This window comes from Neodiprion fabricii, chromosome 4, assembly GCF_021155785.1.
Source record: "Neodiprion fabricii isolate iyNeoFabr1 chromosome 4, iyNeoFabr1.1, whole genome shotgun sequence".
Lineage (NCBI taxonomy): Eukaryota > Metazoa > Arthropoda > Insecta > Hymenoptera > Diprionidae > Neodiprion > Neodiprion fabricii.
In genome coordinates this window covers 22,646,838-22,669,645 of record NC_060242.1, presented here as the reverse complement: position 1 = coordinate 22,669,645, position 22,808 = coordinate 22,646,838, and the positions used below count along the sequence as shown (strand labels likewise).

General features: G+C 40.5%; 1 protein-coding gene across 1 annotated transcript; it reads right to left on the bottom strand.

Annotated features, from left to right (window-relative positions):
* Positions 1-426: 426 nt before the first annotated feature.
* Positions 427-21,382, bottom strand: LOC124180696. The gene is made up of 8 exons (XM_046566441.1): positions 21,233-21,382; positions 19,187-19,309; positions 13,904-14,005; positions 11,981-12,316; positions 10,097-10,336; positions 7,846-8,088; positions 4,947-5,114; positions 427-1,009 (listed from the first exon to the last, which is right to left on the bottom strand). The coding sequence occupies exons 2-8, from the start codon at positions 19,289-19,291 to the stop codon at positions 944-946; spliced, it is 1,260 nt and encodes a 419-aa protein (XP_046422397.1). The 5' UTR covers positions 19,292-19,309; positions 21,233-21,382; the 3' UTR covers positions 427-943.
* Positions 21,383-22,808: the final 1,426 nt, after the last annotated feature.

Here is a 22,808-nt window from a genome sequence, read left to right as displayed (position 1 = left end):
ATGAATAATATTACGGTAGATTATTAAATTTCAAACGTGTCTTTAGGCTCGACACATCAAGGCAAATTTTCTTTCTTTCACTTTCGTTTCTAAAGTGGAAAGTTAAAAAAGACATTGCGTCGTGTCGTAAAGTGGATATTTACCAAACAAAAAGGGGGCAGAAAAAACAAATTAACAAAATTAGAGTAATAACGGCGATGGAAAACAGTGCCGATGAATGTCTTGCCGATCTTCCGTATACATCGTCACATGAAAACTGACTCATCTCATACACTTATCCCACGTTTCCGCAGTCTAATTAATACAGTAGGAATAAATCAGCACTGTTCCAGCATTACCTGTCTAGGTTTCGGGTAGCTCGATAAAAATTCGAATACCCGATAGTAAATAGATTCGGTAGTAACATAGTTACATAAATGAGCACTCTGTGTGGCAATGCGTCGATGGGACTATGTACAAGTCGTTTCTGTCTTTCTTCGTCTTCTTCTTTTTTTTTTTTTTTTCTTTTTCTTACGGACGTAACAACAGTTTCTCCTATCTTTCACGTACATTTCGTGATTGTCCGGTCGTTTTGCGCAAAACACAAAATAAAATAAAATATAAAAAAATTGATCAAGGTATAATAGATGAAAAGAAAAACATTAAAAAAAAATATATATATATATATATAATAATAGTAATCTTCCTTTCATTTAATTTAGAAGTCTTGGAAGGGCCAATTGAGGGTCGAAGGGTATTTGTTTATAGTCGAACTGATCCGCGGGGACAAGAGGCAACTATTCGCTGTGCAGTGTTTCAGTATAAATCTCTCTTAAAATTCTTAATTATTAAAACAGCTTCGTTGCCAGATCGGTCCCACGGCTCAAAGTAGTGAACTCGGCAGCCGAAATCAGGTGGTCACCATTTTTGGTCCAGCTAACGTCGCGCTGCTCCGCGATGCGTTCTAGATGATGGAAGTGATGAGTCGCGCCTTGAAGTTAACAATTCGTTCGCTGGTCGCTGCCAAACGCTGAAAGTAAGAAAAAAAGATTTGTGAAAGTTACAATTGCCGAGTATTTTCCTGCGAATTTCGCTCGCATGCGCCGAGCATTACGATACAATTGGCCACAAATAGGCGCGTGCCACGAGAAAAATAAGTCCGGCATAGACCGAAGGGAAGAAGAAAATAAAACTGAAAATATCGCAAGCAGTTGTAAACATGTAATCGATGTGAAGAAACCGATCACTTGTTGTGCTATTTACGTAACCAACGTAATCGCCAGAAATCAATTACGCGTTATTTATCTGGTGGTCGGTGATGTTCGAGGGATTTTGTTTCACCGAAAGCGTTGCGAAATTTAGAATTATAAACTTAGTATGGATCAAGTTTGGATATTGAAATTTTTAATTTGCTCCAGAAGTTTTTATATGACATTGATGGTCAGTAAATAGAACCTAGTTGTTTTTTTTTTTTTCTTTTTACTGCTTCTTGACCAACCCTATACGAGCTCGTTTTCTACAATTTGGCAAGATTTAGAAAAACTTACTGAGATACAAAAAAATTTCAACGGTACCGGGAAGTGAATGTTAAAAAAATTTGGAAAATAACGGGACTGTATGTTTCGACTAGTGCTTTAGCGTGAAAAATTTTGGGGAAAATCTAAAATGTCAATTTCTAATCTTGATCGATGCCGCATTTTTGGCGTAACGTATCTTTGAGAATATAGTTACAAAATCATACTCATGCGTGTCCTATTGCCTGCGCTAATTGCGTTCAGAGTTACATTGCCTAATTAATTAAGATCTTGCGAAGTTAAAAAAAAAAAGCAGACTCAAAACCATAAAAATATAATGTGAAACTCGCGAGTGCCTCTCGAATACCAGACGTTAGTAACTTTCGAATAAAATATGCATATGATATAGAAATACAGCAAGTTCGTTACACTCGTCAAATTAACGCCTGTGATTATTTGAAATAACGCGGTTAACACCGTCTTTCACATTCTTGCCTGAATTCTTATTCACGGACGTCTAAGATTATTAAACATAACTTAATCGGTGCCCTGGAGCTTTGAACGGATGCAGTTAGAAAAAAAAAAAGGAGGAAAAGAAACTGGCGTATCGATTCAAGTGGTTAGAGTTCTGTTTTCGATTTCTATCCTGCACCTTGCACAGTTTCGACACGATGTTTTTTCGTTCGTTTTTAGTGCTTCTTTTTCTCTCTTCAATCACTCCGACGAATTCTTTAGCTGGTTACCGTTCCTGACTTTCGTCTCCTCGCCCATTCAAGGCTAGCTTAACGCAATAATTTGGCACTTAAATAACAAGAACCCGTCACCCGATCTTACACACCGATACCCGTGGCATACCGATTCCCCAGCTGTACCAGGCAACGGTCATCGTCGACGTCGGTTGTTGGGAGATCGACGACGACGACGACGACGACGCTACGCTTGCAAGCAAGGAAGGCTTGCGTAACTTTGCAGTCGGCGAACGTGTTACCTGCATCTATCTAGAGCTATTTCGTAGAGAAAGTTCGCGCGCACATTTTTGCTTTCCATTGATTTGTGAGTTGTTGCATAACCGATTCGTCATATCTGGAACGTTGGTCGGTCTTTATGTGATCGTTGGGTCAGCAATAATGTCTCAATTTTTCAACGTTTTTTCTTTTTTTTTTTTTTACTTTTTAACAGCGTATAAATTTCTACACACAGGCGTATGTGCCCCGTTAGAAACGTGTTGTACCAAACCTCTTATTGAAATCTGTATCCTTTTTTTTCTTTTTTTTTTTTTTTCACTACAAATATCGATTTACCACATCAGTTCTCGTTCGTGTTTCTAATCCGGTCTGAAATTGGTCGCGTATGCGTATTTCTGAGGGTAATTAAAAATTACGAAACTCGATGTATGGAGATTTTAAAAAAACTTGTCATCGGTAATGCCGCGGTCGCTGGCTGGTAATGTCCGATAAAAAGCAAGACGTTACGCAACAGTTACAACGACGCGGAGTAAAAAATGAATTAGCTGTTAAGTCATACGAGAGTTTCGTGCAATACGTGGTGACAAGATTAAGCAGGCTTACGGTTGACAGTTTGATATGTAGTTGAATAAGGAAAAATGTATTCTCTTATTGTGTCACGTAACATCCGATGCTTACAATAGGCTATCATTCGTTGTAATTACTCGAAACGCGATACGGTGAAACAATTCAACCGGTATTCGTGCGACGAAAGTGACATTGATTCGTGATAACAATAAGTTCAATCATTGCTAAGCTCGAAACCTTTTACGTAAATTGCCACATTTTGACCAAGCGGAGCATTGATGGTTATACTTGTTGAAAAATTTATACGCTATGCAATGAAGCAATATGTTCTGAGAATTTACGTATCTTGAGTGATTTTTGTCTTATTGTGCAATACGTTCAATAATTCACATGAAATATATATGATTATGTCAGAGCAAATTAATCAATTATACACTGAATAAACACTTGCCCGTTGTTCAAATGCGTGTGCACATTCGTCTGACGAGTTGAAAAATTTTCTCTTCTAAATTATTTACTAATGATTTGAGTTTTCTTTTTCAATTTTTTTTTTTTTAAATAATATCAACACCTTTAATGTCATGGATCTAACAGTCTACATTGTATGTTAGAAGGTCGGAGAAAGTGGTACGCTTTCTGTAGGAAAGTTTGAAAAGTGCATTGCATGGCAAGTGCAAAGGGAAAAAGAAAAAAAATTTTCATACCACACATTAAAAAGCCAATTATAATGTGGTAAATGCAGAAAAACGATAAAAAAAAATTTATCACATCTTTTGCGGTTTTATACGTGCTGAAAGGTCATATGTCAGGTGCACGCGAGTTTATACCGTTACTGAACATGATTCTTATTACATACACAACAATGAATAAAAGCACTGAGGGAAACTTCATTTGATTTAGTTATGTTGTAGAAAATTCGGATAAAATGAGTATCGTTACAATAATTATTCAAAGATTCGAAAATGCGTTACCACTAGTAACTGTATTTAGTGTGATTATTGTTGTTGATGCTATATTTTCTGGTTATACCAACATTAAATATGCTAGTATAGTTTGATATATTTTTTCAGTTGAACAGAGCTTTTACGACAGCTTATTATTGCACGAAAATGAAATTATTGCAATAGTATCAAGAAAATGGAGTTAACACCTACTAGGTCTTCCGATGACAGTTACAAAACTCATTTTCATTTCCCGCTCCAAACTGTATTTCTGATCGTTCAGTCATAGTAATAATGTAAAATAGCTCAGGACCGAGCATAAGTAACCACAGCAATAATTTTCCCTCGTTGAGGGTATAATAGCTAGTACTTACGCTCTTTATTCAGCTAATGGGTCAATTTCTCAACCACAAACTTTTCGAACGTTACACGTTCCATGCATTTCGTTTAAATACAGTGAGAAAAATTTCATTTGTCACAGTAACTAGAAAAATTCAGTAAAACAGGTATCGTTAAAAAAACTGTTTAAATATTGTTCGAATTACGAAAAACGGGGTACACGTAATCATTTTGCGCTATTGTCGATCCTTTTTTGGTAATTGCAACGAAAAATCAGTTTGTTCGGTTTACTCTACTTTTTTAGTTAAACAAGGCTTTAACATCAATTTATTCTTGCACGAGCATCAAAATTTCGCAACAGTTGCAAGAAAATCTAGTAACAGTGATCGTAACGAGAAAGAATAGTAACGGATACTCGACTTTCCGGCAACAGCTGTAAAACTAATTTTCATTTCGTACCTAGAACTATATTTTTCGATTGCGGTAAAAAATGAAAATAGTTAAGGACCGAGCGGTAGCCGGAACTAAAAATTTCTCTCGGTGTAGAAAAAGAAAATGTAACACATCACGCACCCTTTCATTCTTTGAACGCACCAACGGCCATGCGAAAGACGAAAGGAAAATTGTAAAGGGCGACTTACAAGAATGAGGTCTTGGACGAGGTTGGAGATGCCTCGGTTGGCGATGACGAAGAGTCTGGTAATGGGCCCCGGCACTGCTTCTTGGGCCCCGGCAGCGGCTCTGGACGGATCGACCGGGGCATTGGCTGCGGCATCGCCCTGTTCCGTGCTTCCGCTACCAGCCACCAGCTGTAAATGCAACGACGTAAAGTTAGTCAGGGTCAAGGTCAAGGGTTCTCAGAGGCCGGGAATCGGGATACGAGGAGACGCAGGCTCCGTGTAGGTACTGGTCCAGCGCTCCCGACACTACGTGCTTTTCCCCCTGCTATAAACGTGACCCTGCACAAGGTGTAAACTCCTAGGGTGAGCTAATCATCTATTCATTACGGGATGTAGTGGCGGATGTAGGGAAGTATGCGGACATTTTTACAAACCACGCTCAAATTCAGGCCCTTCGCCTAGTGAAAGGTGAGGGAAAAATTCTCACTGCGGGACTACTCTGGCATACTTTTTGTACGACCGCCACAAGTTGCACAATACACCAGATCACACTAAACTATGGACACGATGAAAAGGGCAGACTTTCGGGCCATTTCTTTTTTTTTTTTTTTCCAATCCAAACTGGTTCCGCAAATCTTTACGATTTGAAAAACAATATCTTGTGTTTCGTTTGTTGCTCATCACTTCCCGAGGTTCGAATTTAAATGTTTCTCCAAGTTATTTCAGAGCGTTCCTCACGCGAACGGTAAAAGAAAGAATGTTGACAAAAACAAATACAAAAAAAAAATGGCTTTTCCAGTCTTCCCGCGAAATCGTGCGATACATTACATATAATTATACAAACAATACAGTGCAGATGATATTACAGTAGACAAAAAATTGACAAAATTTCATAACAACAATATTATACATTGGAGATTTAAAAACATCGTAAACAATTCGATGATCGTCAGTTGCCCGTGCTGACTCGCCGAAAGTCTTTAGTCAGGATGTCTGCGTCGCGTCGGGACCGTTGGAGGTAGCCAGAGGCTCTGGGTTCGGGGTAAATTTGACAGAGGGGATGGGAAAGGGTGGAAGAGGACGTGGGGGGTTGTTAATCGTTTGGTCGAATGAGAAGTAGGTGAGGTTAGCATGTAGCATGCGGAAACATTCGATATCACACATCAAGATGACCGGCTAAGTGTTTTGATTTTTGGCTGGTTAAACGAGCTGTTTCTTATCTTTATTCGATATTTACGACGGGTATGGTATATACATATAAGCTGACTGATAAAAATAATATTAAAATAAAGAAAGAGGAGAAAAAAATAGAGACCAACTATTTCCGATGTGACCGAAACGAAAGAAGGGACAGAACAATGCTTACGCAGCCGAAATTAAATCTTGATATGTAATTATTCAACATGCGTGTCAGGAAGAACAGACAAAGAGACTTGTACACGTATACAGACACACAGAACAGGCAGACACAGGCAGAAGAGAAAGAGGAAGATCATTGTAAGAGACGATCTTTTTCGCAGTGGAAAGAGACTGATACTCGAACCAGATTACAAGTTAATCGTAGGTTGAGAGGATTAGGAACGGTCTTGAGTACAGTCGATAGTAAGTTATAAGAAAATTAATCAAGTTTCGAAGGTGCCAAAGAAGCAGCTGGTGCGTGTTGTGCCTTGTAGAAAATTACAGTGCAATGCGTGCGATGAATACAACGGCGCGTTACATGCGTGTGACGTTCAAGTATGATTACAAAGAGTTGAGTTGAGTTGAGTTGAGTCGAGTTTCCAGCCTCGGTTAATCATTGCGTGCGTGAGCAGGCGAACACGGATTCTGCCTTACGAAAAGACGTCGTATCCGTGCACGCGTGACAATTGCAACACGTTGAATTGGAAAAGACGTGCGAGTTTTCAGTTCATTTTTATCGACAACATTACAACGTTCAATAACAATTATGGCTGGATGTGAAATTGAGATCGTTATCACAAAGACGTTTCGTACTAACCGAGTGCATTTCGTGTTTTATTCTACAGATTCAGCAGTGCATGAAAATCGGTTAGAGAAACTCGACGCTGTCATGTCTTAGCGTGAAATTCACCGAATACTGGGTATGCTCCATAGGTTTATTATTACCGAGAATCGGGTTACAGGTTGTTTGGCGTTAATTGTTATTGGAAATAATTGACTCGCGTTGCAGTTACGTGGTGATCAACACGCTTTACGATTCTTTGCGAAGATGTAATGATCTGTGAGTGGTTGATTGGCGTATGGACATTGTTCGCAAATTACGTCTTGAATTTTTTTCATTCTCATTAGGTAACGGTTTGCGTGGTCCTTTAACTTTGTTTCTTTGCTCGGACACTGAACTATGCAGGTCCTCACACGTACTTTCCATCATCACTTGATAAGAAGTAGCACTAGTTTGATGAATGTTAATTTTGACCTACGACCGAGCACTTCAATTATTGCTGACATACAAAGTCTCATTCCGAGACGTAATGCGTAGACAGTAATTTATTCTCTAACAAGATAAATTTCAGTTCCTTGCTTGCGCACCAGGCGAAACATTGTACAAAGTATTATTATAACCCAAGTATGCAAGTTGACTAGAAAGTTTCGTGCTGTATTAAAATATAAAAATTTACCAACAATCCACACACGTATAGTTCGCTGGGTTTCAACTTGGAAACACAATTTGATCAGGCAAGGCGTGAAACAAGTTCGGTACAGCGGAGAGTGCCACAGTTTAGCAACCGAAGAAAAAGTGGAAGAATAAGAATAAGAATAAGAAGAAGATGATGAAGAAATAAAATAAGAAAGAAAAAAAGACGAATAAAAAAGCGGAGAGGGAAAATACAGAGAAAGTAAGAGAGAAAGATAAAGTACGTGTCAGTGAGTGTCAGTAATGTGGTCGACAGGATTGGCGTACCCCGGGACCGGCGGTTGGATTGCCGGCTGGCGCTGCCGAAGAAGCGGGTCCTGGGGCTGAAGGACTTGGCGGGGCAGGCATCCCCATACCCATACCCATGCCCATGCCCATACCCATGGGTGCCGGGGCAGCGGGTATCGGGGCGATGTCTCGTGACGCGCTAAGACCAAGCCCAAGGCTTTGGGTACCTGCAACGACACGGTACACGGTACCAGCCGCGCGAGCCGCCGAATCCGCAGTTTGCTAAAGGCAGATAGAATAGTCTTATCGTTAAATTGATCAAAACGAGGCTCAGCTTGCGGTCCGCGGCGCGTTTTCCACGGCACAAGTATCGCTCAGCACTTCTCCTCGGCCGTTTGAGCATTCTCTGCGAGACGCGAGTTACGACGCTCCGGTATGACGGCCATCCTGAAAAAGATTCACAGCATCCGTTCGGACGTTTTATACGCTGGTTCTTACCACATGGTTAGACAATGAATCGCCCGTAGTCGTCGATCTCTGAAAATGTGGAGTATATACGGAGCGAAGTTCACGGCAACGCGGTTTTTCACAGCGTGTGTTCTGTGGAACTTTCGTTTGAAAGTCAGTGCAAAGGTTGCGGTGCGGCAGGGATTCAATTGCATCCATGATTCTTTGATAAATCTTTGACCGTTTTATTATCATCGGACAGGGAGAGGATGATTTTTTTGGTCTCAAATATTTATTTGAAAGAAATATCGAACCTGGTTTGTTTCGAGGTGAAAATCTGTCGCTTGGCTATCACTCAAACACATTTCACTTTTTGCAACAACGAACCGCTGCGAATTTTCTTGTATGTTCTGGACTGTGTTGGTTGATTTCTCCGCAAAACGGCGCAGCACTCGCGTAAACAAGGCAGTTGCGACGAACTTTATAAAATGAAAGCATGACTCGGAAGTTTTCCAACCTTGTCGTTGTATTTTTTTGTTCTTTCTTTTTTTTTTCGTTATTCCGGTGACTCGTCTGTCAGAGGTTACGCGAAGTCTTACGTCAGAGTTTTTACATCTTTATTACAATTAGTCAACACAGGTTTCGAACGAATGCTGTTTCAAGTCTCAAGCATTACAAGACAACTTTTTGAGTTCAAACTACTACGTTCTTGGAAACTACTTCTCCTCTTAGTATGCTGTATCGTTTTCTGCACGTCACACATGCCCTGGACTTTGAGTTGGCTTCCAGCTGTTACACGTGTTTCTTACTTTCAAACGATATATCTAGCTCCTTACGTTAGGCTGTTATTTTGATTATGTAGTTTCACGATTGGCGGTAACATTCATAAAATCCTGAAGTTCACACTACTGGTGCCAAAGAGACCGGTCAACTATGGAAATAATGATTGGCATTTGATTTCTTCGTGCTATTAAAAATATAGACTTTCAAGATTACTCTTCTCGACACGGATATGTCTCAGTATTGATCCGAAGTGGGCCTTTCAGATGTTTGAAATTACTTTGCAGCATGTATTATCCAAGTGAAAGGCCCGCTTCGAGACACCCTTTCTAGAATGTATTCAACGAGCAGCATTTCTTACGAATACCAGTGATATTCATTACCGGTTTTTCGCAGGAGTAAGTATCGGTCAGTGCAAAAACTAGTATTACCATGTGTGACAGTTAGATTGAATCATTCTAAAACGACGTGTAATTAGGACGAAGTATTTATATAAACCCTCTGGCGCGGCGTAATTTCTTAATAACAATTGCGATAATGCATATGATACTGGATCGGCGTGGTTTCCAACAAGTACTTTCAAAAGTCTAACCCTTACTGCCAAGTTCTCGATTCGATACGCTACCAGAGTTGCGACCGTTACAAATATTATAATTGTTCAAAGAATTTAAAGTAGCGTATAACTCTGAATCACATTAAATCGCTGCCGATTCAGATACCATGCAACTGACTTTCACTGTCTACACCAGATGCCCTTGCGGCTTACTTGCCGTAGTTGTTGCCTCTTAACGCAGTGCGATTGTCCCAGCGGAAAAATCCACCTCGGAATCATATTCCTGTGGAAATTACACACATCCAATGACCGAAGGTTGTACGGTTCAACCTTCAGCCTCCGGCAAATAATCCTTTTTTGCACGATGCATCGCAAGTGTTCTAATTACCAGTGATCAGAACGACCTGGATTATGATATATTAATTTAATTTTTTGCCACGCATCGTATGTTATATGTATAGTTCGTTGGAAAAACAGGCAGCTATAATTTGTATGAAACTTGAAACCTACCCGGATGATGTCAAAGAGGAAGTTGCCAGAGCCGCCTCCGCTACCACCGTTTCCGGTATCAAAGTTGAGGAACCTTTTGTTTCGGTTTTCGTCTGCCACCTCCACGTCATCCAATGGCGCAAGTTCTGGCGCCACAGCCTCGTTAGCGGCAGCTCCAGCTTGATCGTCGGCAAACTGTACTCGCACTTCGTTGTTCTGTGATTCAGCGACTATTTGATTTTCGGCTTCCGGGTTCACGTCCTGCGCAACAAACGACTGGTTTCAGCTTTTATATTACGTTTTTTTTTTACGAGAGGAGTGATTTTAAATAAATAAAAGGTTAAGAAAATTGCAGTGGAAATGATGTGTCGCAGATTTATTAAACCTGCGAGAAGAATTATAAACGTGTATGTGCAAGCGGAAAAAAATCTCCCTTGTTGAAATTGCGCCAACACTTGAGAGGCGCTGTGTTTTTTGTATAACATGTTTTTTCACACCAATCATTGCCACGTCGGACAAATATTGTGGTAAATAAATTGCAGTAGATCATTCCACACGTCGAACGGTAAAGCTCAACTTCATTCGTGAGGTAAGCTCGATTTTCGCAGGATAACAAGGGCTTGAAGAATGTCAGGCATAAACGGGGTGCTTGGTTCTTTCCGACCAGAAAAAACGTGAAATCATATCGAGTATTACTCTGTGATTTAGTACGTATTCGATTTTCTTTTTGTACTATCCATAACACAATAAACTCGTAAACGATAATCTATAGTCGGTCTTAAAAAATTGCCGTATGTTCCAGTCTGATAGCAATGCGATTTTGAAATGAGATATTTTCAGGTTGAATGCCAACGGTACAGTTGATGCAAATTGTTTTTTTGCCATCTGTCGCAACGGTAATTGTGTCCGTCAGGGTAATTTCTACGGTGCAAGGTTACTATTTTTTACAAGGAATTTATAATACAAGAAAAACCAGTGAATTCTAAGGTCGTACTAATACAGTTCTCACATACACCACATCGGTGATTCTTACTCCAATAAATTTACCACAACACAACCGTACGACTAATTGTACGGATTAACAAACTACTAAACAAATTACCAATGAGTGTACTTAAATCAATTAAAAGAAGAAGGAAGAAATGGGCTATTTGACTGGGGAATTTTTTTCCGTGTACGGTTAGTGTTAGAAAAGATCTACAGATTGGCTCTCATACCGTCTTAGATTTATGGAGCCGAATCATATACATGTAATAAAGGACTCTTACAATCTTTCAACTATAATACAATCAGCCAATGCCATGTAAAAGTCCCTGTTTTATGGTAATGTTGCAACGCTTCTCCATTGCTTGATACAATTTTTCTGGATAGACGATACGGGTGTTACAAGGTTGAAGGTACACCTAGGCGTCGTATCTAGGCATATTAATACGAATGTTGGTGTGTCACGTCGTATCAACGCTGGTAACTACACTACGCAACAACTAGTGGTCCCATTCAGTCTGGATGGGATGTACCGTGCCGGTGGTCAATAACGTTTGCACGGTATTTGGATGGTGATGAGTTAATGTGAACCAAACATGACGAGAGAAACTACGATGTCGAGGAGATTTACGAGTATGGAAGAATTGAGGTAACCCTCGTAAAGTGGGTACCTGATTACGCTGCACGTAGCGTCAATTCTACGGAGCGATGAAAGAATAATGAATATCGAGGATAAGCGAACGCTGCACAAATGCTTCACGTGAGTGCATAACGAACGATGAAAACATGAGGACAAACATGTAGAGAAGAAAGATGTTAAGAGGAGATGCGAAAAGTATCAGAGACTTCGAGATACTCAGGTGAAACCCGCGCAGTAGTCCCATAATGAAGAGGTTGTCGGAGGATATTTGCAGTCGGTCATGGCAACTGCGTTTGCGCCGTTTGGGTATCGGTTAACGGTGAGTCGGAGGACTCCGTATTATCGTCGGCTTCCTGATCAGGAGGAAATGTGGGCAGAGTTAAGGAGACTCGGGAGCCGTCACGGCTATCCGAAACTACTTCATTGGCACTGTCGGATACGTCGCTTTCCTCGTCATCTTCGCCAAAAGGAGATGCCACTTCTACGGTGGTTCCAGCATTTGAGCTCTCTTGTCCCATTCCGTTGCCATTCGTGTTTCGCAATGCATTGCGGAGCAAAATGGGACCAACGACACGAATCAGTTCGCCGGTAATCATGTTCACCTTTTGTTCGACTATCTAGAAAACAAGCGGGCTTAGATCCTCTCTTTCTTTGTGCATTATGAGAGTCGAAACATGCTTGCATTTGATGAAGTCAAGCCGGGTAACAAACGGTGATTATTAGGTGGGACTTTATCACACCGACAGTGGCTATCAGTCAATTTTCGTCGAGACCATAAGAACTTCTACGATGTGTTATGTCTACTTCGAATTATTGTGTGATGACGATGAAAGAGAAAATAAATAAAACGTATAACTGGAATGGACCCGATTTTCTAATTTTTCTGACGATAATCGCACGAATAAAATATCGCCCATCCGCTCCTGTGACACGCGCTATTTTTTTCAACACCTGCGAAGGAAAGTTTGATTCTTAAAATTGATTTATACGACAGTGCGCATTCGCCAAAGAAAGCTCTAGGGCGTTAAATGGAGCATTTCAATTGCGCGCATGCGCCAACATTGTTTTACCGCACCAGAAAATGAAACTTTCGAACCAAACGTTGGAAAAAACAAATTCCGGACTTTCACTAATTGCTACCGTAAAGACGAATTTACAGCCGTCTACAAATGGTTGACGCAGCTCAGTAAATACGAAAGGAAAACTTTGGCCACAACAATATAATTATACACATTACATGTACAATTTGTTATGTCATTTTATTACAAAACCAGACATCTGTTTGACAGCTTGTGCTAATTGCACAGGTCTCAGGATTTATTTCCTGCTTTTCGCGATGTTCCATCCGCGACAGTTGTTAAACGTACACCGTGATAATGACGCGTGGTGTACAATAACGCAGCGTTCTTTGGTCTCGAATAAAATGAGTGAGTGACTTTCTCGGGAGGAATGTCGATTAAGGCTGGGTTCGGCCCACACATGTTAAATACGTGAACGTAGCGATATATCGGTACAGCACAAGGGCACCCTAAGCTTTGGACGGAAGCTTCTGATGCACTACTCGGGGGTTGTGGGGGGCAGATTCGACCAGCCTTTAGTCGAGTCGGGTGTACACAACAAGCAAGACCAGAGTGCTGAATACCAAGCGAAGGCGAAGGTCCCGAGAATCGGGTAGTTACGAACTGTGTCAAGGAGATCTTCCCCGTCAAGTTTCATCCGTGACTTGATCAACGTTTAAACTTTATCTGCATCGATCAACGCGACTACTTCGAAGTTAACGATACACGATTACGTCGGCACGTAAGCGTAACTCTCAATGAATTTTTGTTCACAGGTGTTATATTCGTTGTGATACTTGAGCGTCGGTTTTTTTTAACGCAATCGAATAATCTTACGGATGTTCAAATCCCGATTGTTTTTAAACAAAACTATTACACACGTTCCGATTCAACGGAAAGTTTATGCGGTGTCGTACAGGTTCAGCTGATGAATCGGTAACTGGTATCTGGATCAAAGTAGCTGAATGACAAACAGGTGGTAAAATTCATCATTTAAGCATACGGTATTTTTTTCTATTCCTAATGGTAGTCATTGATTATTATTCTTATTTGTTAGAATTGCCATTCGGAATGTTACGGGATTTAGTTGGATGTTCAGCACTTAGGTGGTTGCCCTTTAACCTCGGCGACCGACGGCGTGCTCACCTGTGACAAACCGGGAAACAGCTGTCTCAGCAATCCGATTGTCCTTTTACTCCTCAGCGCAGCTTCGTTGTCAGCTTCGACAACCATCAATCTGTCGAGATCCTGAAAAATACTCAACGATTGTTTTCTCGTCTTCGAAATGTCGCAACGTCGTTTAAGAAGGTTGCACGGTTAAATATCGATACTTGTTTGATAATCTCATTACTGTCGCACGTCGAGCATTTCTTTAATAATTACATTCGTAAGGTACGGTGCTTCGTTCAATAATGCGAAAAAGAACAGACTAAAACTTACGGAATATTTATTTCAGACTGTTTGGTAGACTCGTCGATTTCAATTTGCCACGAGACATTTCACTCGGAAAGTTATTCCGTACATTATCATGACAATTTTTATTAAATCGTTAGTACCGTTGAATATTTAAGTTTTCAAGACTGCACAGATATCGATATCGATCAAAAAATGGCAATTATAACTGAAAAGATCGCTGAGAGAAAAAAGATGTGTTTTGGTGAATTCGTGAAAAACGGTTTTCCAAACAAAATCACCCATTGTGACGTGAAATTGAACGATTCAACCAAATTGTTCACCGTTTTAAAACAGTTCCAAGTCAATATCGAAGCTTTTGTTCGTAAGTTTTATAGTCTCTTTTTCTAGATTTCCACGACAAATACCACAGTTTGCGAATTTAACAATTTGACAAGCACTTGACGAGCGACCGTCTTGTAATAAATTTGAAAAAAGTATTAATTTTCAACCGCACAACCTCTCAAAGTACTCGGTCAACTCTCTTCGCGGGTCAGCTGGCGTCCAGTATTCAGTTCGAGCAAGCAACTATCCGAGAATCTACTCGTTCATTACGTCGCAGTCGCATAGAAATTGATTCATCTAAGTACCGACGGAGTTGATCACTTTTCAATTATTCGAAGGACCCAACCGAGCCACTTCGCATCGCCGTTCACTCGCTCTTCCACCTTCGCGTTCGGTAATGATTACTCATTCCAGGCTTATAGGCCGCGCGATTATATTAAAAATAAAAAACAGCGTATCGCGTGACCTTCAAATGCATCTAATTAAATTTTGCGTTGTGTATAATTATTGGGCAATCAGAAAATTTATTCGGCTGTTATATGCGTGTGTTTGAGGTCAGGGATCCTCGTCTAGATGTCTAGAAAAGCGTTTATGGGATACTACTGATTGAATGCTAAAGCCTCAACCTGTTCTTCACCGCCGTATCGAGTAGGCTTTGAATTACGTGACTACTTAACCTGCAGCGTTGCATTGCCTGCATTTTAACTTTGCCCTGTAACGTATCGATTTAGCAATTTCATTCAATTTCAGCCGTTGTCGATCGAATTTCACGGGGGTGATGATAAGTTACGATTGGTCAACTAGTGGCTATTGTGCAGTCAATGCTTTGGTCCTTATCGCGGAAATTCAATAGGGTTAAAATAAATAAAATTAGGTCATTAGGTCGGCTAAAAAAAAAAAGTGTATTTCGGTGTCACGATTTTTTTCACTTCGAAAATACTAGCTTGAGTTTCGTAAAATACTTTAACGGCCAAGTATTTACAATCGAAAAACTATAAGTCAGATTCTAGTGAAAAATGTTTATGTGCCTACGATATGTATTGAGGCACGTGTCTGAACTATCTGAAAAATTACTAATTCTTGGTCCTTGAGTTAAATCGATGAGCTCTTCACAATCTTGTGCAATTATTGATACAGTAGTAAAAAATTTGGGTTGACAGTTATTCACGCAGTTAATGGAAAGAACGCAGTCAAATTGGGCAATGCTGAATATTGTGTGGATAAAAAATGATTCCACTCACAAGACGAGCACTGGTAAGTGGGTAAAATTCAATTAGTGTAAAGTGTAATTAACAAATTGAGCCAAGTGTGATTTCTCGTCGATTTCTCGTCCACAAAAATAATAAACGAAAAACGAAGAAATAAATGGTTAGCATTGACTAAATTCGGATTGTACTAAATTCCACTTCGATTTGATTGGCTGACCAGTGGTGACGATACTGTTATTTATCACTGACGCCTGTCTGGTCGATAGACTGAAAATATTTGCTTTATGGCTCACAAGCTTACGGTGGAAGCCGAGAGGCGATTTTTCAAGAAGAAATAGCGACTTTGTTAATTCGCTGCAGCAGCTGCGTTGACTATAGGAGCCAATGTTACTCAACCGCCAAGATATTGTTCTACTTTCCCTCAAAACTTGTTCCTCGAGTAGTTCGAGCGGTCACGTAGTCGTATATTATAAGTGTTTAGCATATTTTAACGAAGCTTGGAAGTTATCAAATTCACGCAATGCCGAAAGTCGAAATCAACACGTTTTCCCCGTTACGTAAAGCGTGAAAAATCATTTATTTTGATAACCCGACGAATGACTTGAGACGCGAATAAATATTTAGAAAATATCTCGTCTATCCAGGAATCTCAGTTTTCTACTCTTACGTAGGTACACGTGGTACAACCACTCGCGACACGATTAGGTGATGATAAAACGTTGGCAATATTAGCATAAGAGAATTGGTGAGTAAAATTATTCAAAGTGAGAGTGTGTTGTTTTTTCTTTCTTACTTTTTCTTCGCCTATACATTTAACCACTCCAACCAAGAATTAAGTATGGCCAAGTGTAAAGTTGATTTACGAGACTCAGAGAGCCGGTCAATCCCATGACTCAGACCGCAAAAGTTTCTCCGGATGATCGATTTGGATTGCTTGGTCCGATCTTCGACTCAAAACTATGCAAACATTTAATTCGTGCTTTGGTCGACCTCTTCGCCATTAGTCTTGTCAGATTCGCGTCTGCCCGTCCATTGTAACGGTTCAAGAATGTTTACCGGTAACCCGTGTCTTCCGATGCTTCTGTCCGGACCTCTACTTTCCATTGAACGCCGATCAACCGAAGAAAGTGTCCGACGACGGTTGCCCCGTTGGCGTCGGGTGAAAGTCTCGAGTCTTCTGGCATCGAGGAGCGTTGAGATTACAAGCAATAGTTACACCGTCTCTCCGCTTTATTCATGAAATTCAACCCAAGCGATTGTTTTTTACTTTTTCTTTCGCCTCTTTGGCGTTGATTTTGGAATGAAAACCAATTTCTGGACCCGAACGCTTCCACCTTAGAACCTGTCTTTGAGCCTCTTGTAAATTGTGTAAATAATTCCTAATTACCCTCGATTATAGCGTATCAGCCCATTTTCGTTGTACTATAGCGAAATTTTCTAATTAGCCACATAATTATGTACAGTTTTCGATAAAGGCGAACCACGAAGAATTTAGTTACAGGGTCGTCCGGCAATGATAATCCGAGGTTAATTCTAGACAGGGAATTTACCTAATGCAGATATTTAGAAAGCGTCTTGGGTGGAGAGGATCGATGAAATTTCGGGCCTTGAAAGTGGCAGCAATTGTGCGTGGTGGAAGTTGCGTAGCGGCGCATCCGCAGCTCCACCGGAAGTGCGGATCAAACGGGTTTCGCGTGCCGGAGTTCGATCGTCTTGGAAATTGTAATTATGTATGATTGTCGCACGAATAGTGGTCATTTCCGAAAACTGTTGATTCTCACGATGACACCGGAAGTTTCACCTACGCGAGCTGAGAGGCGGACAGTTGCAAAGACAACGGCGTGTTTCACAATCGGACCGGAATCGTTTGAATCGTTGTAAAAATTTACGTTCAAACACAAAGTTTCTAACGCGAATTATGCGTGGATCATCCCACTACCGAAGTGAAAAATGTAGTTAAACATATCGATGCAACAACATCTCAAAAATTGGTTAAACCGTTCGCTTTTTTCTACACTATGGTGTAAAAACTTGCCTTTCATCTTTTGAAACGTAAAATGTATGAAACAAAGGTAAAATTTCCTGACAAATCGATCGCCGCTATATATTTTGTACAATTATTCTCACATTGCGACAAAAATGCAAATTTTGAAAAAAAGCTTAATTTCTGAAACACGTCTAAAATATCGCAAAATTGTCCAAAAAGTTTTCGACTCGAAATTTTTATTTTAACGTGAACGTAATTATTCAGTTGCAATATGTTTTCTGGGTTTGAGGTAAACCGCATCTACTACTGTTATTAATTATTTCCAAGGCAAATTTTTACCTTTTCTTACACTGAGACTATGCAGGAATATTTTGATCGATTCGATTTCAAAACAAAAGAAACTGACTGTGACCGTACGATGAGAAACGAGAGCTCGAAGCTCACTCTGGTGATTTTATTCAATGAGAAAATGCCTTGATCACAGAATGTTTACTCTTCAAATTTACCGTACACTGATATTGCGTCATTCGAATTTCGTGATGCAATTTCCGAACCTACATTTCCACCATTGGCCCGCACTGTTCATGGTAATAAACATACATCAATATACGCATGTAACGTTGTTGCTACACTATATTATAACAAATACGTATTACTGCAGACAAATTACTAGTCAAGACATGCTTGAAATGAGCTAAATGGCGCGTACTGCGCGTTTCGCATGGGAAGAACTTCAAATAACTGAATTGAGGAAAACTTCTGAAATTTAAAATATACGTATTGACGTGTTGACGAATGGTATCGCAATAATACGGTATGACTTTGAAAGCGATTTAACCCAGGTCAAGTAGTTCGTGCACCCAAGTCTTATACTGAAAATTACGCATGCCGGGTACGTTTCATTTTACGCTTCTGAATTATTCAGAAATACGTCGATGCAGCGCATGCGTTTATAATAATGATAATAATATATATACTTGGCAGCTGATGCAGATCAATATTTTGACGGATTGTTTCGTTCTCTCAGAATACTCATTCAATTAAACTCACGTACGTTGAGAGAAAGTGGCGTGTTTCGCTAATTAATCGACTGACGTATGAAAGTTAAAAATTTTACAAATAAAGACACCCGGCACTTTGGCGTATTTATATGAAACCTTTTCATGACAATGCGGTCTCTTAATTCTACGAAGGATAGAGGACAACGAAATCCATGAATTTATTTTTGAAAGTCATCAGACCGGTCACGACGCACTTGAAAAATGCAAATTTCACAATTCGTAGCCATTTTAGAGTTTCCGCGAACTGCTTCGTGAGCGTGAAATACTTTGCGCGAGGTAATCAAGCAAACCCGGAATCGTTCTGACCGATTTTCCAATTCTTCTCAGCGGGAATGAGCCGAGTCCTCAATCGCTTGGACTGCACATTTCCATTTTTACTCAACTAATTTCAACCGTCTTTTTCGTAATATCGTAATAATTTTATTCACAAACACACCTGTCCTGCTGGCACCAGGCTTTCCGGCTGCTGAACCGGAAGCGAATGGACCACCGCGACGCAGAGTGTCGCCATCGCCGTTATCATCACTCTCGAACACCTCATCTTGTTTGCGGACTAATTCTGAAAATAAATAAAGTCAATTTAAAAATTGAATTTCGGCCTCTTCGCGCAAGTCCGAATCCGTTGATTTTCACTGTCGATTGGTTTGATCGGTTGACTCTTGGTCAAAACGGTAAATACTACTAACATGACACGTCACGAGGATATGCTGATAACGTTTTTAATATTTATTGACAATCTAGGTCTGACGGTTAGTTGAATTCACTAGCTTACAGAGGTGGGTAACTGTTAACCGATGTTTAAATAATTTTCGGCGAGAAAGACGAGCTGAAGAGAATAAATGGATGACCTTTGTTTCGCACCTTGGACGGTGGTTACTTTCTTAATACTATATTTCTCAAGGATAATCTCACGGAACAAAGATGTCGCGAAACATTTGAAATCTTTCGGACAATGTAAACGGGCTCATCTGATCTCACGGGGTAATTTTATGGGTGAAGGGTGAACAATGTTTGTGCCCTAGGTGTTCCACCAGAAGAAGTATAATTCCTCTTCAATGATTCGAGATAAAAAATATTATTTTCACGCGAATGAAGTCAGTTCAAAGGCACAAATCTCACACCGATTATACGTGGTTAAAACAATCGAGACTCGACGTTGATAAAAGTTCGCTGAAACTCTTTCCAAGCAACTATTCTCGTTGAATAATGAAGTTAATCTTAACCGAAATCGCAACTTACACTGGAATAAAAATTTTCATTTATAATTTGTAGGACAATTTAACTTTTGATACCAAAAAAATAAAAAAACGCTTGTCAAAATTTTCAGAAATTATTCGAAGGTAAAGAATGGCGAAATCACCGATTGTTCCGATAATAATCGCACCTAATTGAGAAACGAGCGCCTTAATAGCCGATTCGATAGGCTAGTCAGATCTCGGTTAGGTGGGCAACCAGACAAGTATAACTCCTTTCTACTACCACACAGATCAGCTCTCGTGACTATCACTTTCAATATACGAATCGAAAGTGGCCGCACATGTTCGTTCGCCTCAAGATCCCTGCTCCACGACGAACAGCTTATACACTCTTTCGAACCGCACGGGAATATTCGGGAGAAAATGCCTCGGGGTAAAGATGAAATCGAATTATCGTTAATGCGACAACTTGAACGATGGGTTTTTTCTCGGCCCGAGGCTAAAGGTATGGCTGGGATACGTTGTAAAGACATAATAGACGATTAATTATTGATTTAGGAAAATATGGCCGTTCGAATGTCTACCTTTCCGTTCTTGAGCGCCGAATGACAGTCTTAATAATAATGCAACGACGACTGCGACGTCGGAACAATAACGATTCAAAGCACATGTTCCTCGGATGGAGGCCACCCGTTGCAACACTACCAGGTCGTTTAGATTCTTGTTACAAGCGCGATTATCAAGCGTGTAAGATATCGCGTACGGTATCACAGACCAATTGTGCAATTGTCTAATTCAAATTCATTCGAGACGTAACTTTGCGCGGGTTTCTTTGACGCAGCTGGCCTATAATAAATATTGTGAAAAATTTCTACTTTCATTTCTCGCCAATTTCACCCGTGCAACGTTATCCGACCGAACTCTATACCGAAATCCGATGTACCTAGTAAGAATAGCAAATTATTAACAGCTACAAACAGTTTCCGCTGTCCGTACGTTCGATGAAAGAAAGAAAGAAAGTGGGAGAGAATAAAAAAGCTTCCGTCCGATCCTTCGTTAACCAAAGCTCAGTGCCAACAACACTTTGATTTCTCACCGACGACGCGAAAGGGCGCGCTTTTTCCCGTGCTCTAAAACCAACCACCTTAGAAACGTCCGTCCAACTCGTCCCTCACTAGGCGTACAACGCATTCACGAACGGCGTAATCCTATCCGTGTCGATAAATTTTGCGATAAGAAGTCGAATCGGAAACGATACGCGGACAATGCAGTTTACGGAAACTCACCACACACAGTTCCGTCACTTTCGTAAAACTCAACTCAAACTCCGACTTGGTTTGAGCTGCCGGTTGCTTGCTCGTCTGGCAGACTTTCTGTGACTGTCTGTGTGACTACGGTCAGTGAGCGGTTTATATTAGCGGGTGGGGCTGCTGCCGCCACCTCTACCTTCTACTCGTTATACCAACCGACCACCATGCACTCCACGGGGAAAAAAGGGGGAGTCGCCAGCGAGATCAGACGAACAGCGCCGGCAGCGAGATGCGATCGCCTAATATGTGTAACATTTCCACCTAGTTCTACGGACTTTTCGCAAATCCGCAGGGCGGCGTTGCTCAATTAAGCATCGTCGTCGGTCCTCGGTCACGAACGAGTTGCAGGAAAGTCCGGCCGACGGAGAAGGTGTCCGTGTCACAATTATTAGCCTGTAATTCTGGGAGAGCGGAGGAGGATTGCTTCTACACTTCCGGGTGCAGAGCATAACGCTTGGTGATTAGGAGACTCCGCAAGGTTTTTATTGGCCGGTTGCTCGGTCAGATATTTCGGCAAAACATCCGTCGTGAGTCTTTATGACTCAATCGACGTCGCGCCTTGGATATACCGAATTTTTGTCGACTTAATTCAATTCTTTCCTTTCCTTAGGCATTCTTTTCCGGTTTTCTTTCTCCCGGTCTCACACGTCGAAAGCCTGATACCGGATTTCGTTGCAAAAACTGGTATTTTATGATTTTACACAGTCTTCCTGGAATCCATAATTATCCTGAAGAGGGGCACGTAAACCATCGGGTTCTACGAAACGGAAAGAGAAGTGAAAAGGTATACATAAGTTGAAAATATTTTCTGACGAGTCTACGAGAATAGAATTATATATTTGACGCTGTAAATTTTGTATACCGAAAAGCCTCGAGGGCCGGATGATCGTTGCGTAGTTATCCGAAGTTACATGAGTTGTTTTCGTTCCGTTTATAGTATTACCGATCGATGCGAGTGGGATTTTTGTCGAAATTCATTGTTCTTGCCTGCAGTCAGTCACATTCGCTCTACGCCTCACCAGGTTCAAAACGGCTTTCAGTATACCGATCAAATTTGAAAGATCATGGACGAGAACATGGTCAATGCAGAGTAAAAAAGCTTTGTGGGATAGCAAAGTAATTATTCATAAGTCAAGTGAGCCGACTTGTAACTGTACAAATATTAATTACAATCGATATATCACTTGATACTTAGTTTCGCTGACTGAGTTAGGATATAGTGCTTCTACCGGAGCTCTGAACAGACTTACAGATATGCGTCATGACGAAATTTAGGATAAAATTCAAGGCTGTTGTTGTAAGGAATAAAAAAATTATTTTCTGAAAATTGAATTGTATTAGTTATAATTCGTACCCGAACATTTTACTTTTAATAATTCTTATTGACTATGGCATAATGAACTTTGACGAAACTTTGAATTTTTTTCATGATTGTTTGCTTCTGCAGATATTGGAGGTGATAGAATAAGTATAATCACATATTAGAATGGTCAGACTGAACTTGAACAAAATTTGTATTATCATTGTTACACGTGTTACGTGTTCGGACGCG